Source organism: Schistocerca americana, chromosome 9, assembly GCF_021461395.2.
Source record: "Schistocerca americana isolate TAMUIC-IGC-003095 chromosome 9, iqSchAmer2.1, whole genome shotgun sequence".
In the NCBI taxonomy this organism is placed as follows: Eukaryota; Metazoa; Arthropoda; class Insecta; order Orthoptera; family Acrididae; genus Schistocerca; species Schistocerca americana.
The window spans coordinates 7155572-7173887 of record NC_060127.1 but is presented as its reverse complement, the minus strand read 5'-3'; the positions used below and the strand labels follow the sequence as shown (position 1 = coordinate 7173887).

The following is an 18316-nucleotide window of genomic DNA, read 5'->3' as shown; positions in this document are numbered from 1 at the left end:
GTAATACTGAATAACACAGCTACCGCCATACTGCACCTTCACACAGCTCGGAGTACGACGGACAATGGGGCACTCGTAACAAAACGCTCTGAATTCAGTGGATGAACACAGCTAAGGTCCAACGATGACTTCAAGACTTACTCTTGTTGGGGCATTGTTCTCAACCTACCGAGTAGAAAAAAGCCTCTTGTGTGTCGGCGCATGACAAGTGTGCCGTACTAATATCTTCCAAAAAGGCCGGTGAGAAAATGCGATTTTTGAAATCATCGTATCTGGCGGTCTATTGATCGCAGAGTAAAGGGCTCAAGTGTTTTTGATAGCCGTTCGTCTAGCGAGAATTAGCATACCAGTCGGTAGAATGGGCATGATGTAGCTATCCTATAGAAGAGGGTCAAAATCTAAACATTTCGCCTTTCATCTACCCCAGGCAAATTGAGCAAATCGGGTGGTTGTTTTGCATGAGGTGTGGCCTATGGTGGGCTCTGTACGACTTATACAAGCACCATTTGTTCGTGGGTGGTTCATAAGAAATTCCCGTGTGACCGTGAGTCTTTGGTACCAGTTTGTAGAAATGGTAAATTCTGTAATATCTCTTCGTGGCAGACCGTCGAAATTTGCACCGAATGTTCTTAAGAAGATGTTCTCGGGGAACCTTGGAAGTTTTCTGGATATCTTTGTCCGTTGCCGAGATCCAGCGGTTGAAAATTACCTTTCTTATGCACGTAAAGTATACAGTTCATATCCACCTGAGGCGTAAATGTAGTTTTAACTGGAGCAGTGAACAAATGGCCAGTGTTACGGGTCACCGAACTGCGTTTGCCATTTTTTCACCAATAAAACTTTATAACGCGCAGTCTCGTTATAATTGGCACTTTATGCGTATACAGACCACCTTCACCTGGACATCATTCAATGATGCCACGTAGCGGCGTAAGCGCCTTACAAAAAATAATTTTGTCATACGAAATTCTTTGCACTTGCTAATCAGAGACTTCATTTTTTGGTATACTGTACGTGAAGCCTAAAATTGTTGCGCACTTTTATGTGGAGTAGTGCGCAGTGAGCTTGCGTTGAATGGGACAGGATTTTGTGTTAATGTTGTGTTGTGTTAAGTGTTGTTGGTAAGTGTCGAAGTTCGTAAATGTGTCGAAATATGTAAGTACACTGTCAAAACTTTACTGATCTGCAGAATAAGTTTTATATAAGAAGCACACCTTGCTGTAAGAGGGGAAAGGAAGGGAAGCAGCTGAAAAATGCTCTAGTCGGGGCACAAAAAAGGCGGATACGTTCTTCGTTGAAAGACTCTGACAGAGAAATGGGCAATCAGCTCCCTCAATGCTCATTCCGCAATTCTCACCGAAAATTTTGTCATGCGAACATAGTAGCGTTTTTTTTGTCCTGAACGACAGTGGGGGAGGGAGAGGGGGAGGGAGAGGGGGAGGGGGGGGGAGGGGGAGAGAGAGAGAGAGAGAGAGAGAGAGAGAGAGAGAGAGAGAGAGAGAGAGAGAGAGAGAGAGAGAGAGAGAGACAGAGAGGGAGAACGACAATGATCGTGAGAGAGAGAAAGAGGCAATGCGAGAGAAAGAGATCACTTTAACCTGAAGTGATCCCTGAGGAAATAGAAATCTACTAATACCAGTACTGCTGGCCACTGTTTCCATCAGAAGCGAGATGGAATCTTCCTACACGTCGGTCAGGTGCCAGAAGATAGTGTAGTAAACAGCCGAAACTGGTAGCCAAATAAAATAAGTTTGGGAAGTAGACGCCTGAAAGGTGTTTGACATCCTGTGTGGAACAGCCTAGTACCGCTACCAGCTCTGAAAAGATGGTCATACAGAGTTTTCCACAGGTGCTGGATGCGGAACGTCTCTGTGTACTCACCTCGGGTAGAGCCTGGGGTGTCCGATCATGACGTATCGGTTGATGGTGATGGCGAGCACGGTGAAGAGCGAGACGGCCATGAGGGCGTAGCGGAAGAGCGGGAAGAGCCGGCAGAGGAGGTCGCCGTGGGTCCAGGCGCGCTGCGCGAACAGCGACGCGGCCAGCGGCAGGTTGAAGCAGCAGAAGGACAGGTCCGACACCGACAGGTTGATGATGAACACCGCCGTCGCGTTCCGCACCTGCCGGCACGCGCGGAAAAAAAAAATCAGGTCCGGACTGCGTTCTGTGCGGGGAAACACAGAAAGGTAATCGTCAAACTGTGTCTAGAAGATAACTCTAAACTGGATTGAAAATCCTCAATTGATGATGCGGAGCTGGGTGTTCTTTCCATGCTAATGTAACTTTTACGAAAGAACTGGAGCAGAACAGTGTGCTCAGTGATCGACAGTGCGAGGAGGACGTAAAAGCAGACTGGCACTGCCACGGAGGCCGTCCCTGCTGTAACGGCACATCCTCCTCTAGCATTACTGCTCCTCAACAGTAGTTGTCGATACCAGAATTATTTTTCGAATTTTGGGCAGGTCAGTATTGTCTCAAATGGTTTCCTGAAAACTTTCATATAATTTCATACACAATATGTCATGAAACTTCCTGGCAGATTAAAACTGTGTGCCGGACCGAGACTCGAACTCGGGACCTTTGCCTTTCGCGGGCAATTGCTCTACCAACTGAGCTACCCAAGCAAGAATCACGCCCCGTCCTCACAGCTTTACTTCTGCCAGTACCTCGTCTCCTACCTTCCAAACTTTACAGAAGCTCTCCCGCGAACCTTTCTTTCAGGAGTGCTAGTTCTGCAAGGTTCGCAGGAGAGAAAGCTGTGAGGACGGGGCGTGAGTCGTGGTTGCGTAGCTCAGTCGGCAGAACACTTGCCCGCGAAAGGCAAAGGTCCCGAGTTCGAGTCTCGGTCCGGCACACAGTTTTAATCTGCCAGGAAGTTTCATATCAGCGCACACTCCACTGTAGAGTGGAAAATTCATTCTAGAAGCAATATGTTATATTTCAAGCTAAAATTTATAAAAAGAAATTACTTTCTATAACACTTTAGTCTAGGTTATAATCGATAAGTACTAGCTCAGAGTGTACAGTTAAAAGTATTTTTCAGAAACTTTTCAAATAACGAAGTATTGGCACACTTAAAATTTATATTATTAATTACGCAGTTCTATAACGTTTACTGCGTTGATTTCTGGACTCGTCTATTAAATAAAAATCGAAATTAATACCATAACAGATACTAGTAGAAAATGGAAAAATTGTAAATCCTTTGGAATATTGTATAGCCGCAGAGTGTGGGAGTCGTAAGATTGCGTCTGACGTGATCGGAGGTATTTTTGTGCGAGCAATGTAGTTTCGGCTTTGTTAATGTGAAAAATCAAAATACTGCATGATGTATCAAAATGTGACAAAATATATTTATGTAGAAAATGCTGCAACAACAGTCTTCAAATTTAGTTCAAACTAACCGTCAGGACCTGATGTGAGATTGTCAGTTTCAAGAATCAGACCCCTAGACAAAAAGAACTGGAGTCGTCTCAACATGACAAGCTAAGTAAACTTGAAGGTTTATTGTAACCTTCGCTCCTCTCAAATCTTCAGAAAAGGCTTCTCTTATTAATTATTTGGACTAGACACTGTTTAATGTGGACAATAGACGGAAGAAGGGAGGAAGGGGAGATTACAGGGCTCCATACTGCGTTTTACTTCTTACCAGGAAAACACAGAAAGGCAAACCTCAAACGGTGTCTAGAAAACAACTCTACAGTGAATTGAAAGTGCTAAATTGATGATGCGGAGTTGGACGTTGCCTGATGGACTGACATCATGCAGTTCATCTACAGTCGCTGTAGAAGGGCAAAGATTGTTGTGACATTCATTCACTACCCTACTGCTGCACTTCATCTGACACTGCCTCTACGAAAATATAGTGTTTCAGGTGATGTACAATTTTGTACAAATATTAATATAATTTTTTCTGTATAGAAAGGGCCACATGACAGCCGGGAAACTGCAACATACACGAATTGGACAAAAATATGGACACACCAGAGACAACACATTGCCATGCCTAGTACGGTGCAGGAAACCCGTTGGGATTCGAAACAGCCTTCGGCAAGTCCAGAATGGCCCTGTGTGGTTTTTAAAGTAATCTTATAGCAACCTTCCTGTAAAATAGTGGCAAGTTGAGGTAGGGTGGACGGCGATCTCGCACCCTCCTCTCCAAAGCAGATGACAAAGCCTCAGTAATATTCAGATCTGGCGGGTCTGGTGGCCGGCCGGAGTGGCCGAGCGGTTAAAGGCGCTACAGTCTGGAACCGCGCGACCGCTACGGTCGCAGGTTCGAATCCTGCCTCGGGCATGGATGTTTGTGATGTCCTTAGGTTAGTTAGGTTAAGTAGTTCTAAGTTCTAGGGGATTTATGACCACAGCAGTTGAGTCCCATAGTGCTCAAAGCCATTTGAACCATTTTTGGGTCTGGTGGCCAAGGAAGACGCGACAACTCCTCCTCGTCCTCACAAAAGCAATCCTCGACGACGCTACCTGTGTAAACAGGGGCCTGTCACCTTGAAACACAGCATCGCCACTGGGCAACAAATACTGTACCATGCGATGGGCATCATCAGCTGAATTGGTCTCATAATCCCTGGCAGTAATGCCATCCTTCAGAGTATACACGGAGCCCATGGAGTACCACTATATGGCTGTCCAAATCCCCGCCATGTTTCACTCTTGGGACGTAAACTCGGTCGGACGTTGGAAACTAGACTCATCCGACCAGACGACGTTCTTCCATTACTCCACACTCCAGACTTTATGGGTTCGGCGGCACGTTTTCCTGTTGCGGTAAAAATATTCGATCGGCGATTCTTGAAACGCCGATCTTGGGCTACCTCAGTTAGGAAAGCATCGACCATAAGAGCACCAACAACTCGGTCACGTTCAAATGCGCTTAGCTCCGACACGATGCACCTACAACTATACAGAACACTGTTGTGACCAAAAGTGACATGTGTAACGTGTTGAGAACACTGGGCAGGAGCCATTCGAGGACGAACACAACAGTACAACATGCAGGCTTGGTTAGCTTCGGCAAGCATCGATTCCTCGCGGAGTTTCCGTATTTTTCTCCAACCCTGATATCATTTTATTCAGCGACTATTTTATTATCACCACCATCATCTGGTGGAACGTAATTTAGTTGCACTGAGACGTGTCACAGTAAAGGATTAATGGAATACATTGTTCGTAAACCTACTGAAAAGTTATGCTCCTGCATTTCCTAAAGATTGAAAGTTGTAGTACAACAAAAGATTTATGGTAGATCATATTTCGTGTGCTTCTTCTTTCTGTCATATATCATTTGTGTGCATCAGGTGCCTAAACCTGTAATAACACAACATGCGACGTACAAGAAATGTTTGTCCTGTACTTCATCTACATAGGACGGAACTGATGTCAAGTGCAAAGTTGATACCTTTGTAAATTACAAACTGGGTCACTGATAGACGTGCTCAGGAAAGCTATGGTGACCGGCGACCAGTCACGAAGTTGCCACAGTCATTCCTTTCATACGAGTCTATCGGAATAACACCGCCATTCTGTAACAGGTTTACGTCACTCGCTTACATCGTGCGGTGTAGGATATTAACTGACTGATGGATTGATTAGTGCAGGGAGCCAGAACAATAGTCGACTTAGGCTACAACTGACTGGGTGTGTTGTGCGGTTCCTCTCCCTGTCATTTTTGTAGAGCCAGCCGGTACCCTTAGAAAGTTATAGGGGACCCCTTATTAGTTCTTTATTAAAAACCGTTCGTTCAGGAATTAAGGATCCGAATATTCTGGGTCTTTTGATCTCCAACACTTCGCATTGGCAGATTAAATGAGACGCGGTTTCATCCCTCTCGCCAAACAGTCTACACTTAGGGGCTTCTTTCACTCTACCTGTCGTGTCTAGATGTTTCATAAAGTTCGCATGACCAGTCTTTAGTCGTAACGCGAGTTTGGTCTGCCTCCTGTTCGAGCCCAGGATTTCAGAACATCTCTTGAAACAAGTCTTTGGCGTCATTAGCTTGCGATGTTTTTCTTAACTTGGTCCAGTATTCTACGTGCGGCTTCCTGATCCAGCTACGTAGCTCTGATTTTGCCACCGCCTGAGGGATGGTTAGGCAGGTACCGGTCCAATAAATGAAGTCTTCGCGCCTGTCCTGACCAGCTTATCAGCTTGTTCATTGCTCTTAATTACTAAGTGACCACCACCTGGGCAGACTATCCTCCGCGCACACTTTGATAGCAGATACTTCCGTTGGAATACCGTGGTCAGATTCACTGTGGAGACGGCCCTTTTTTTATTAGTTTTTTTTATGTAGGGTAATATGAGAGTATCGGACATTTTGTCTGTTGTATTGAAGTACTTCTCTTGGCGGACGGCACCTGCCGAACGGCAGCCCGCCGCACACCACTGTGTCCCCGACGGCCTACCTCTCAGGCGCGTCCACTCTTCACTCACTCCCACTTCAGAAGCCAATCAAACGTCTGATGACATCATCTTCCCCGGTGAACCAATTAGCGAGCAGCTCGTCGTCGCAGCCCACGGAGCGATACACACACTACGCGTAATATTAGAGCCGACCCCGACGGGCCTATGGGGCAGTCTTCAGCGAACCTACAACGGGACTTCCAGTAAGCGTCACCGTCGACCATATTCCGGATGTCTTGTGAAAGTCTGTGTCAAACTTCTTTGTGTTACATATTACAGGGATGAGTGTTCTGATAGATGGTTCTTAACCTGACCTGCTCCTTGTGTAGCTGTTCCGTACACTACATTGGCGTCGTCGTGTTGGGGCGATTTGGCACTGGTCACATAGCTACGCCACAACACTTCGGTACAATTTTTTTTATCACCAAGCTTCCGAACGGTTTGATACGGCCTGTCAGGAATTCCTCTATAGTCCCAAACTTTCCATCTCAGAGTAGTACTTGCAACCGACATTCTCAATTACTTGCTTGATGTATTAAAATCTATCTTCTGCTACAGTTTTTATCTTCTACAGATAGATACCTGTGCTACAATGTTTTAACACATGTCCCATCGTCTTGTCCCTTCTTCTTATCGGTGTTTATCATATATTCCTTTTCTCGCCGATTTTGTGGAGAAACTTCTCACTCCTTACCTTATCAATCCACCTAATTTTCAACATTCTTCTGTAACATCACATCTGAAATGCTTCTATTCTCTTCTGTTCTGGATTTCCTACAATTCATGTTTCACTACCATACAATGCTGTGCTGCTAACGATCATTCTCAAAAATTTCTTACTGAAATTAAGCTCTATGTTTCATACTAGTAGAATTCTCTTGGCCAGGAATGCCCTTTTAGCCAGTGTTAGTCTGCTTCTGATGTCGTCCTTGCCCCGCCCGTCATAGGATATTTAGCTGCCAAGGTAGCAGAAATCCTTGACTTCATCTACGTCGTGATCACCAATCCTGTTCTCCTTGCTGCTACTTCTCATGAATTCCGTCTTGCTTCGATTTGCTCTCATTCCATATCCCTTTTTCATTAGGTTGCTCATTCCATTCAGCAGATTCTATAATTCCTTCTTCAGTTTCACTGCGGATAGCAACGTCATCAGTGAATCTTATCACTGATATTCTTTTGACCTTGAAATTTGGCCCACTCCTGAACCTTTTCTTTATTTCCGTCATTGCTTCTTAGATGTGTAGATTAAACAGTATGGGTGAAAGAATACGTCCCTGTCCTACACCAATTTTGATCCGTGTACTTCTTTCTTGGTCTTCTGTTCTTAGTGTTCACTCTTTGTTCTTGTACACACTGTATATCGCCCGTCTTTTCCTGTAGCTTACCCCTATTTTTCTCGGAATTTCGGTCATCTTACACCACTTTACATTGTCGAACTCTTTTTCCAGGTCGACAAATCCTATAGACGTACCTTGATTTTTCTTCAGTCTTGCTTCCGTTATCAACTGAGACGTCAGAACTGCTTCTCTGGTACCTTTCCTGAATCCAAACTGATCGTCACCTAACGGATCCACAATTTTGCTATCAATTCTTCTGTATACTACTCTTGTCAGTAACTTGGACGCATGAACTGTTCAGCTGATTGTGCGATGGTTGTCGTACTTGTCACCTCGTGAAATCTTCGAAAATGTATGGTGGTGTTTTTCCGAGAGCCAGATTGTAGATCGCCAGACTCGTATATTCTACACACCAACGTGAATAGTCGTTTTGTTACCACTTCCCCAGCGGTTTTAGAAATTCTGCTGAAATGTTGTCTATCCCTTATTCCTTATTTGATCTTAAGTCTTCCAATGCTCTTTTACTGGATCCCCTGTCTCTACCCTATCGATTCCTATTTCTTCTTCAATACATCAGACAATCTTTCCCCTTATACAGGCCTTCAATGTACTCTTTCCACCTATCGACTCTCTCCTTCGCATTTAACAGCGAAATACCCATTGCCCTCTTAATATTACCACCGTTGCTTTTTATTTCACCGAAGGTTGTTTTGACTTCTCTATACGCTGGGTCAGTGCTTCCGACATTAATTTCTCTTTCGATTTCTTCACATTTTATATGCAGCCATTGCGTCTTAGCTTCCCTGCTCCCCCTGTTTATTTTATTCCCCGGCGGCTTTTATTTCTGTATTTCTGAACTTCCCTGAGCAGTTTTGTAATTCCTTCTTTCAACGATCAACTCAAATACACTCGTGGAAATGGAAAAAAGAACACATTGACACCGGTGTGTCAGACCCACCATACTTGCTCCGGACACTGCGAGAGGGCTGTACAAGCAATGATCACACGCACGGCACAGCGGACACACCAGGAACCGCGGTGTTGGCCGTCGAATGGCGCTAGCTGCGCAGCATTTGTGCACCGCCGCCGTCAGTGTCAGCCAGTTTGCCGTGGCATACGGAGCTCCATCGCAGTCTTTAACACTGGTAGCATGCCGCGACAGCGTGGACGTGAACCGTATGTGCAGTTGACGGACTTTGAGCGAGGGCGTATAGTGGGCATGCGGGAGGCCGGGTGGACGTACCGCCGAATTGCTCAACACGTGGGGCGTGAGGTCTCCACAGTACATCGATGTTGTCGCCAGTGGTCGGCGGAAGGTGCACGTGCCCGTCGACCTGGGACCGGACCGCAGCGACGCACGGATGCACGCCAAGACCGTAGGATCCTACGCAGTGCCGTAGGGGACCGCACCGCCACTTCCCAGCAAATTAGGGACACTGTTGCTCCTGGGGTATCGGCGAGGACCATTCGCAACCGTCTCCATGAAGCTGGGCTATGGTCCCGCACACCGTTAGGCCGTCTTCCGCTCACGCCCCAACATCGTGCAGCCCGCCTCCAGTGGTGTCGCGACAGGCGCGAATGGACGGACAAATGGAGACGTGTCGTCTTCAGCGACGAGAGTCGCTTCTGCCTTGGTGCCAATGATGGTCGTATGCGTGTTTGGCGCCGTGCAGGTGAGCGCCACAATCAGGACTGCATACGACCGAGGCACACAGGGCCAACACCCGGCATCATGGTGTGGGGAGCGATCTCCTACACTGGCCGTACACCACTGGTGATCGTCGAGGGGACACTGAATAGTGCACGGTACATCCAAACCGTCATCGAACCCATCGTTCTACCATTCCTAGACCGGCAAGGGAACTTGCTGTTCCAACAGGACAATGCACGTCCGCATGTATCCCGTGCCACCCAACGTGCTCTAGAAGGTGTAAGTCAACTACCCTGGCCAGCAAGATCTCTGGATCTGTCCCCAATTATGCATGTTTTGGACTGGATGAAGCGTCGTCTCACGCGGTCTGCACGTCCAGCACGAACGCTGGTCCAACTGAGGCGCCAGGTGGAAATGGCATGGCAAGCCGTTCCACAGGACTACATCCAGCATCTCTACGATCGTCTCCATGGGAGAATAGCAGCCTGCATTGCTGCGAAAGGTGGATATACACTGTACTAGTGCCGACATTGTGCATGCTCTGTTGCCTGTGTCTATGTGCCTGTGGTTCTGTCAGTGTGATCATGTGATGTATCTGACCCCAGGAATGTGTCAATAAAGTTTCCCCTTCCTGGGACAATGAATTCACGGTGTTCTTATTTCAATTTCCAGGAGTGTATTTCTTCTGCTAACCTTGGTTTCCTCGCAGTTTACCTTCCTTGCAGCTATGTTTTTCTTTCCAACTTTTGTGACTGCCCTTTTTACAGATGTCCATTCCTCTTCAACTGAACTGCCTACTGAGTTATTGACTGCTAACTCATAAGCATGAATTCCAGCATGCGGTGTTATCAACTACTATGTGATATCACAGGGAGTGCCATGTGCCACGCAATACACAGTGGTCTGCATAGCAAGAATGTAAAAGTAGGTGCCAGTGGACTTCTTCGGAGGGAGGTCCCCTCTTGGTCTGTTTTCGTCTCCTCGTTTCTTCGTCCCTCATGTTTCATTTTGCTACCAAGGTAGCAGAAGTCTTGCAGTTGTCTACTTCATTGTCCCTAGCTCCGTAAGTTCGTCACTAGTCTCGTTTAGGCACAAGCATATTGAAGAAATAAACGGTACTTTTTCTTGTACCCGTAACACCACAGGTTCCAGAAAGAAGCTAATAGAAACTTTTAGGTCGTTGGGTCGTGTGGGAAGCGTGCGTTCACCTCTATATTTAGTGATCGTGCTGTGTCGTGTTTGATACTGTGTCATTACGTCAGATTGGACGTCTCAGTGGTCGAAAAGTTTTGGGCTGTTGCTCAGAGTGGCTTCCATAAACGATCTACACACACACACACACACACACTAATTCTAGACGCCCTCGCGCCTTGCGGGAACCCTTCTGCTGCAGTTGAGTCCCCAGACGCGGCTCTCTCAGGGTCGTCTAGGGACGCGGCGAGTTGTAACTCTGTTAGACGTAGTTCTCCTGGCACAAACACGGAACTCACTCGCTGCCTGCCTCACTGGCCTCCAGTTCCCGCTGGAGAACACGCAGAACACGTTACCCAACTTGTTTCTCATCAGCTAGAGAGAAAAATTGAACTAGAGTGCCCCGAATTCATGCACCACACGAGCGTAGCTACTGCATGTTAAGGGAAGACCTACGAGAAATAAACAAGGCTTGAGTTAATAGCAAAAACATTCTCTCTAAATGATCACTGTATCAAATTCTGAACGCATGTAGTAGAACGAAATCTTTTTCTTTCTCTTGTATGGCATGGACCTTACCGAGTATGTGACTACTCCACAAGCCTCATTTCTTTCTTTCTGTCTTATGTGCTGGCTCTATGTTCCGTGCTGATACTCTCTGAAGTTTCTAGTTTATTGGTGGTATTCAAAGAAAGTAATGTCAGCTTTCTATTTTCATTGGGTGTGTCACATTTCATATTTGTACGCTAAATATTTTTCAAATAGTAGCTGTCGATAGTCGATTGTTAACGCCACAGAGGTTGTGAGCACGAGCACAGTGATCTTTGTCTGCCAGTAGTATTTTCGCAGCGACAGCAGAGAGAAGCTAGCGAGGGAATCGGGTGTTGCCTAAGCCACTAAGCAGCACGACGTGGATTAACAGATTTTTAACGTGGAATTGTAGTTGAAGCTAGCCGTATGGGACATTAGATTTCGGAAATCGGTAGGGAAATCAATATTCCGCAATCCACAGTGTCAAGACTGTGGAGAGAATACCTCATTTCAGGCATTATCTCTCACCACGGACAACCCAGTGGCCGACGGTCTTCACTTAACGATCGAGAGCAGCAGCATTTACATAGGGTTGTCGGTGCTTACAGACAAGCAACACTGCGTGAAGTAACCGCAGAAATCAATGTGGGACGTGTGTTTAACGTATCCGTTAGCACAGTGGGGCCCTCAGGGTCTCACCATTCGTGTTACAATGTGGGACTTATCAAACAACGATGTCATGTCAGAGGGCCATAGTTGTTTGCGATTGGTTTGAAGAACGTTCTAGACAGTTAGAGCAAATGATTTGGCCAGCCAGATCGGCCAACATCCAACGTTTATGGGACACAGACACATCAGTTGGTGACACAGACACATCAGTTGGTGACACCGACATATCAGTTGGTGCAGAACAGCCTGCACCGGCAACACTTTCGCAATTATGGGCGGCTATAGAGGCAGCGGGGCAAAGTGTTTCTGCAAGGGACTTCCGACTTGTCACGTCGAGTCGCTGGACTATTCCGGGCAAAAGAAGATCCGACACGATGTTAAGAGGTGTCCCATGACTTTTGTCACCTCACTGTATGTAGATCAAGAAAATTGACAGCCACTGCCATAGCACATTAACGCCAAATTTCGCCGCACCGTCATCTGCTATCATACGAAATCGCACCCCACACCATAACTCGAGGCGTAAGTCCAGCACCCAGACACTTTGGTTGCAGGCCCTCAACTGGCCACCTCCTAACGAATTCATGGCCATCACTGGCACGGAACAACAACCAGCTTTCGTCAGAAAACACAACAGACCTCCAACCTGCCGTCCAGTGAGCTCCCACTTGACACCACTGAAATGGCAAGTGGCGGTGGTTTGGGTAAGTGGAACGCACGCTACAGGCCGTTTTGCTCGGAGCTGTTATTCAAATACCCGATTTGTAACAGTTCTTTGCGTCACTGTAGTACCAACTGCTGCTCGAATTGCTGCTGCAGATACCGGTAGCGCCACGTGGCCGTCCGGGGGTCGGTCTTCTCGCGACCGTACATTCTCGTGATCATTGCTACCAGCAGTCATGTACAGTGGCTACATTCCTGTCAAGCTTTTCCGCAATATCGGAGAAAGAACATTCAGCTTCTCGTAGCCTTATTACACGACCTCCCTGAAACTCAGAGAGGTATTGATAACGGTATCTCTGTTGCCTTACAGTTATTCGCGACTAACATCAGCTCATAATGTCCAGTCTCACAGGTAACTAACGCTCACGACCGTTACAGCGCGTATTTAAAGCAAACCTGACCCGCATCCTCAAGGTGGAGCTACTGGCGCCACTCTTATGCGACTGGCGCAAAGTATGACTGGACACCGTCTTCCAGATGTAGAAACACACCTACCAACTCTCATTCATGTCGCGCAACTCCTCCTTGGTGTTGTGATTTCTTTGCCATCAGTGTACTCTGGTCTCTACGTTCCCCTTCAGTTCTTACCCTCCACAGCTCTCTCCAGTACGATGACAGTCTTCCAGTACGCACCCCCTTACAACTGTTTCTTCCAGTCAGTGTTTTGGAGTCACTGGTTTCCTTGGAGTTTCTGCAGAGGTCCTCGTCATTTGCCATCAGTCACCTTTCCCGGCGTAATAATTGAAAATATTCTTCTCGGGTGTGCAGCCGGATCATAACGTCATCTTGACACAATATTTGCGTGGTCCAACCGGCCGCCATCTTCAGGTGAGAGTGATGGTACACGATCTCGCAGGAACTGCCTTCTCAGCGCAAGCGGCGGCCCCTATATAGGCCTCGGTGGCTTTTCTGCCTTTTTCAGGGAGTATTTCCTCGGAGATAGGAGTAATTCCAAAAAGATATCGTATCAAAAGTATTTTTCGTCCGCCAGCCAAGATTAGAGCGCTTCTTGGCTCTGTTAAGGATGACTTGGGTTCGAGGAAGCCCGGTGTGTACACTGCACGAAGGCTTATATTGGTCAGACAGTCCGGACCATTCAGGATCGGTGTGTTGAGCACCAGCGGCACACACGGTTGCTTCAACCTGAGAAATCTGCAGTGGCGGAGCCCTGTCTCACCGAGGGACACAGAATGCTGTATGACGAGACACAAATGGTTGCCCCTGCATCTCGCTATTGCGACTGAGTTTTAAAAGAATCCATAGAGATGAGTTTGTATGATAATAATAGAGACAAAGGTTATCTTTTAAGTAAGACTTGGAACCCGGTGTTATCAGACATTAAAAAACAACGGTCTGTGTTTCGATGTTCGGAATAAATTTTTAATAGCGATATCTCGGTTTCGCCTGTTTCCACCACTGGCGGAGCGGTGTGTTTACTTCCGCTAGAGGGCAGTTACGGCACCTCGCGCACCGTTGTGGGCCTTCTACGGCCTATACAGGGGCCGCCGCTTGCGCTAAGAAGTCAGTTCCGGCGAGATCGTGTACCAGCTCTCCCTGAAGATGGCGGCCAGTTGGACCGCGGAAATATTGTCTCAAGATGACGTTATGATCCGGCTGCACACCCCAGAAGAATATTATCCATCAGTCAACTTATTTCCCACCATTCTTCAATAACGGCATATCCCATACGCTTACATTTCCTTTATTTTACATCTTTCCCACTCACTTCCCTTTAGTATTCACGATACACCACCGCAAATTTTTACAGTAACAGAGCAGACGTTTATGCGAAATGGGAAGGGAGGGGCGTCATCTGAATGCTGACGTCACAGTAAGTAGCACTTGCAGGTTTACGAGCGAGGGCAGACAAGACACACGCAGCGAGTGGAGCTGCGGCAGTTAAACCGGGGAAACAAGTTCCGCGTGCTCTGTGTTCCGACCGGCCACATCTCGGCTTTTTACTGCCGGACGAACTGCGCGTCCGCGCTAAACAACAGTAAAGGCAGGCGGCCGGCCGTGGATGAATCCCCCGTCGTGCTGGACTGCGGTGGGGAGTCAGCCTTCCAGCGTAGGAGCGGCTGCGTCCCGCCACCCCGCGCTTAACTGCCGCGAGTCTCCGGCGAGAGCACAGTGGCGGCAGCGGAACCCGGGCGGCCTTCCATCTCCACGGTAGCAATGAGCCCGATAAACGTCGCTCTGCCGTTGCTACTGCTGTCTCTCATTTGACAATTCCAATCTCGGCTCACGACGACGAGCGCTGGATGCCCCTAATGTTCATATACCGTTCACACAGAAGTGTTTCCAGATTATTAGCTTCCTTGTAATCGCCAGTCCGACGCACGCGCGAAGACGGTATAGCAGTTACGTGCTACTTCCTGTACCTGGTCCCGCTTTGCTCCGGCTCAGTCTCTTAAAATGGTTCAAATGGCTATAAAATCTGAGGTCATCAGTCCCCTAGACTTAGAACTACTTAAACCACCGAACTAACTTAAGGACATCACACACATCCATGCCCGAGGCAGGATTCGAACCTGCGACAGCAGCAGCAGCAGCTCGGTTGCGGACTGAAGTGCCTAGAACCGCTCGACCACAGCGGCCGGCTCAGTCTCCTTTAATGGAAAAGATAGGAAAGGGCAATCAACCGTTTCTAATACGTATGGGAATTAGATGTCCGTCCTAATTTCCTCCTCTCCCGTGCCTCCACCCATCTCCTTGTCCCCCCCCCCTCTTTTCTCTCTCTCTCTCTCTCTCTCTCTCTCTCTCTCTCTCTCTCTCTCTCTCTCTCTCTCTCTCCTCCGCCAACCCTTCCTTCCCCTCTCTCTGTCCATCATTACCTTCTCCCTCCTTTCTCTGTCCATTTTCTCCCTTCACCTCTCTTTCCATCTTCTCCTGTCCTCCCCTCTCACTGTCCATTTCCTCCCACACCTCTCCCTCGTCTTCACTCATCTCTCCGACCTAGAGCCTTCTTTATTATTATTGCAAATTCAGATTCTGTACTGGTAGTCTAATCACAACTTCCCTATTTGTTAACAACTTTTCACTATTGTGTATATATATATACACAAACAAATAGGAAAATTATGTTGACGTGTTTTTGGTTTATGCTTACAATACCAGTACAGAATCTGAATTGGCAGTCACAATAAAAAAGGCTCTAGGTCGCAGGGAGGGGTGAAGAGAAGAGAGAGGTGTGGGAGGAAATGACACCAGCCCCCTCCCCCCCCATATATATATATATATATATATATATATATATATATATAAATAACTGGCGTGTGCCGATCGCTCCTCAGTTACGTTCGTTCAGGCTTTGTTCCCGTTTGCTCCATGTAAACTGTTCATGGAAAGTTGTATCTTGCAGCGAGCTCAGTACTTTACTGGAGAGACTACTCTTCGGATAGAAAACACCGATGGTGTTGCCATGGGGGGGGGGGGGGGGTGTAACTGAAAGAAGGACTTCGGCAACGCGACCTTGGTTCGCCGCCAGGTCCCTTGGAGCGCTGCAAGTTTATTAGTCCATTACCTCGCTTTCTTGTTGACTGATTTTTTAGTGTTCCATGTTCGTTTTCGCTACGCAGTTGTGACAGAAGCTAGTTTCATCAGACTAAGCTTTTGATTACCCCTACTCGTGTATTCGGTACTCTTTGAATTGCGTTGTAAATATGTTGCTGATACTTTGATTACTTTCTGCTCGTATCCGCAATATTGGGTAGCGTAAATGATTCCATATTTGTTTCATATAAATCAGAAGCTGCTTTCGTTGCATGGTGCCATGTGGAACCGTGTGCATTTCTTATTGCTTACGAATCTCTGAGTGAACTGCTCGATTTAAATGCGTTGTAAGCGTATTGCTTTTCTTCTACTTTATTTTGGTTGCATCCGTTTTCCGTACGTTCTCGCCGCGTTTAATGGAGAACTGCATGTTAGCAGGTTTTAACAGCGTTGTTATTCAACTTCATTTCGCCGAGTCACGGCATCAGTAGTCTATGTAATTCTGCTCTGAATTGTGTTGTTTCTTGCGCTGGGTGCCATGCATTTCGCAGTGACTTGCAAGAGTGTGGATGTAGATGTAGACGAGTATGCTTCGTAGTCTTGGTGGCTAGTGGATTCTTCCTTGCAATAGCGAACAATGCGACAAAAGTTACGCAAATGATTTCACACGGTATTTACAGGTAGCACGAACAGTGCATTTTAGCAAAGTGGCTGAAAACTTCGTTAACCTCCATTAAATCCGAGAGTACGAAAGGCGGATGGGAACAAAAATAACGCAGAATACGTGGAATTAAATCGAGCAGCTCACAAACTTACTCGTAAGCAGTAACCAATAGACATGAGTCCAGAAAATTACATGCGACGAAACCAGCTTCTGTTTCACGTGAAACAAAAACAAATAAGCAATCAATTACCCTACCCAATATTATGGATGAGAGCAAAACTTAAGCAGAATACGTGCACAATATTTACGATGCAACTCAAAGAGTGCTGTGAACAGAGGGAGGTCGTAATCAGGCATGTAATTTCCACCGCCACATGGTCGAAATCGCAAAATTGGGTTTCAAAAATAAATAGACTTTACCAACAGACTGCCAGACCCACTCATAAAGTAAAAATGAAAAATATCATCTGGTACTAGTATTTCGCAAAGCAAGAATTCGGATTATCGCGCCATATTTTCTCGAGTTCGAAGTTCATCGCCAGACCACTCGGAGCGCTGCTGTGTACCCGTATCGCAACATGGCCCTCGCATATCTGATCTTTTGGTGTTGTGTCGGTGTTGGCATCCGGGGTTATTCGGACATACCGATTACGCTAGCGACTTGCTAGCGGTTCTTTCGGTGGGCTACCAGCTAAACATAGCGTCACGTGGTATCAACGAACAGTAATTTCATTTCCCCTGTTTAGTAGAAAGATTAGACACCTAGACCCGATCTACTATTATGGCGCCTGTGACATATTGCGTCGCAACTTGGCGTCACAGAGTGGTGTCCATAGTTTAGTGTCTGGAATGTTGATACCAGCAACAAAGTATCTGATGATGATCCGATATTCTGGAGCTGTGATTATCTACATCTACATACATACTCCGCAATCCACCATACGGTGAGTGGCGGAGGGTACCTCGTACCACATCTCTTCCTGTTCCACTCCCAAACAGGGCGAGGGAAAAATGACTGCCTATATGCCTCTGTACGAGCCCTAATCTCTCTTATCTTTGTGGTCTTTCTGTGAAATATAAGTTGGCGGCAGTAAAATTTCATTTCGCGTTATTAATGTCGGAATTTAAATAATTTAAGATGCTTTCATAATCTACTCATTGAGAGTTATATAATCTTGTGGTAAAAGTTTGACAGAGCAAGACGAGAATTGTATTAGGAACTGTGTGTATTGTCTTGAGACATTGCATCTCGCCGCGCGAATATTACCCAGACCATACTCGTCCAGCATTTCTAAATGAAAGCACATAGTGACTTCTGATGAACGTTAAGCATACTCTGAGACCTTCCCTGAAGTTTTTCTCGCTTACATGCTTAACGTCAAATGTTAAACATGTTAATCATTCGTAAAGTAATCAAACGTCTGAAGTTCTTTTATACACGGCAGTTCGATCCCTGAAGGGAACCGCTACAAAAGGACGTCTGGCGCCACCGGAAATCGTCCGCCAACACTTCGTCTTTAACAGAAGTTGCTATCCGCGACACGATCTATCACCCGCAAACATCCAATGCAGAAACTTTCAGACACCGTGTACACTGTCGCCTCTTTGCCTGGGACACCACACGCCCATTAAATGGCGAAG

The 18316-nt window shown here is 46.7% G+C and overlaps 1 protein-coding gene across 1 annotated transcript in view; it reads right to left on the bottom strand.

Moving 5' to 3' along the window:
- Positions 1 to 18316, bottom strand: part of LOC124551194 (G-protein coupled receptor moody-like) — a 141007-nt gene that overhangs the window by 107624 nt on the left and 15067 nt on the right. Inside the window, exons 3-4 of the mRNA XM_047126182.1 lie at positions 10896 to 10971; positions 1882 to 2164 (exon numbers count right to left, since the gene is read on the bottom strand). Of these exons, the coding sequence (XP_046982138.1) occupies positions 1882 to 2164; positions 10896 to 10971 (359 nt within the window). The remainder of the gene's footprint in view (positions 1 to 1881; positions 2165 to 10895; positions 10972 to 18316) is intronic.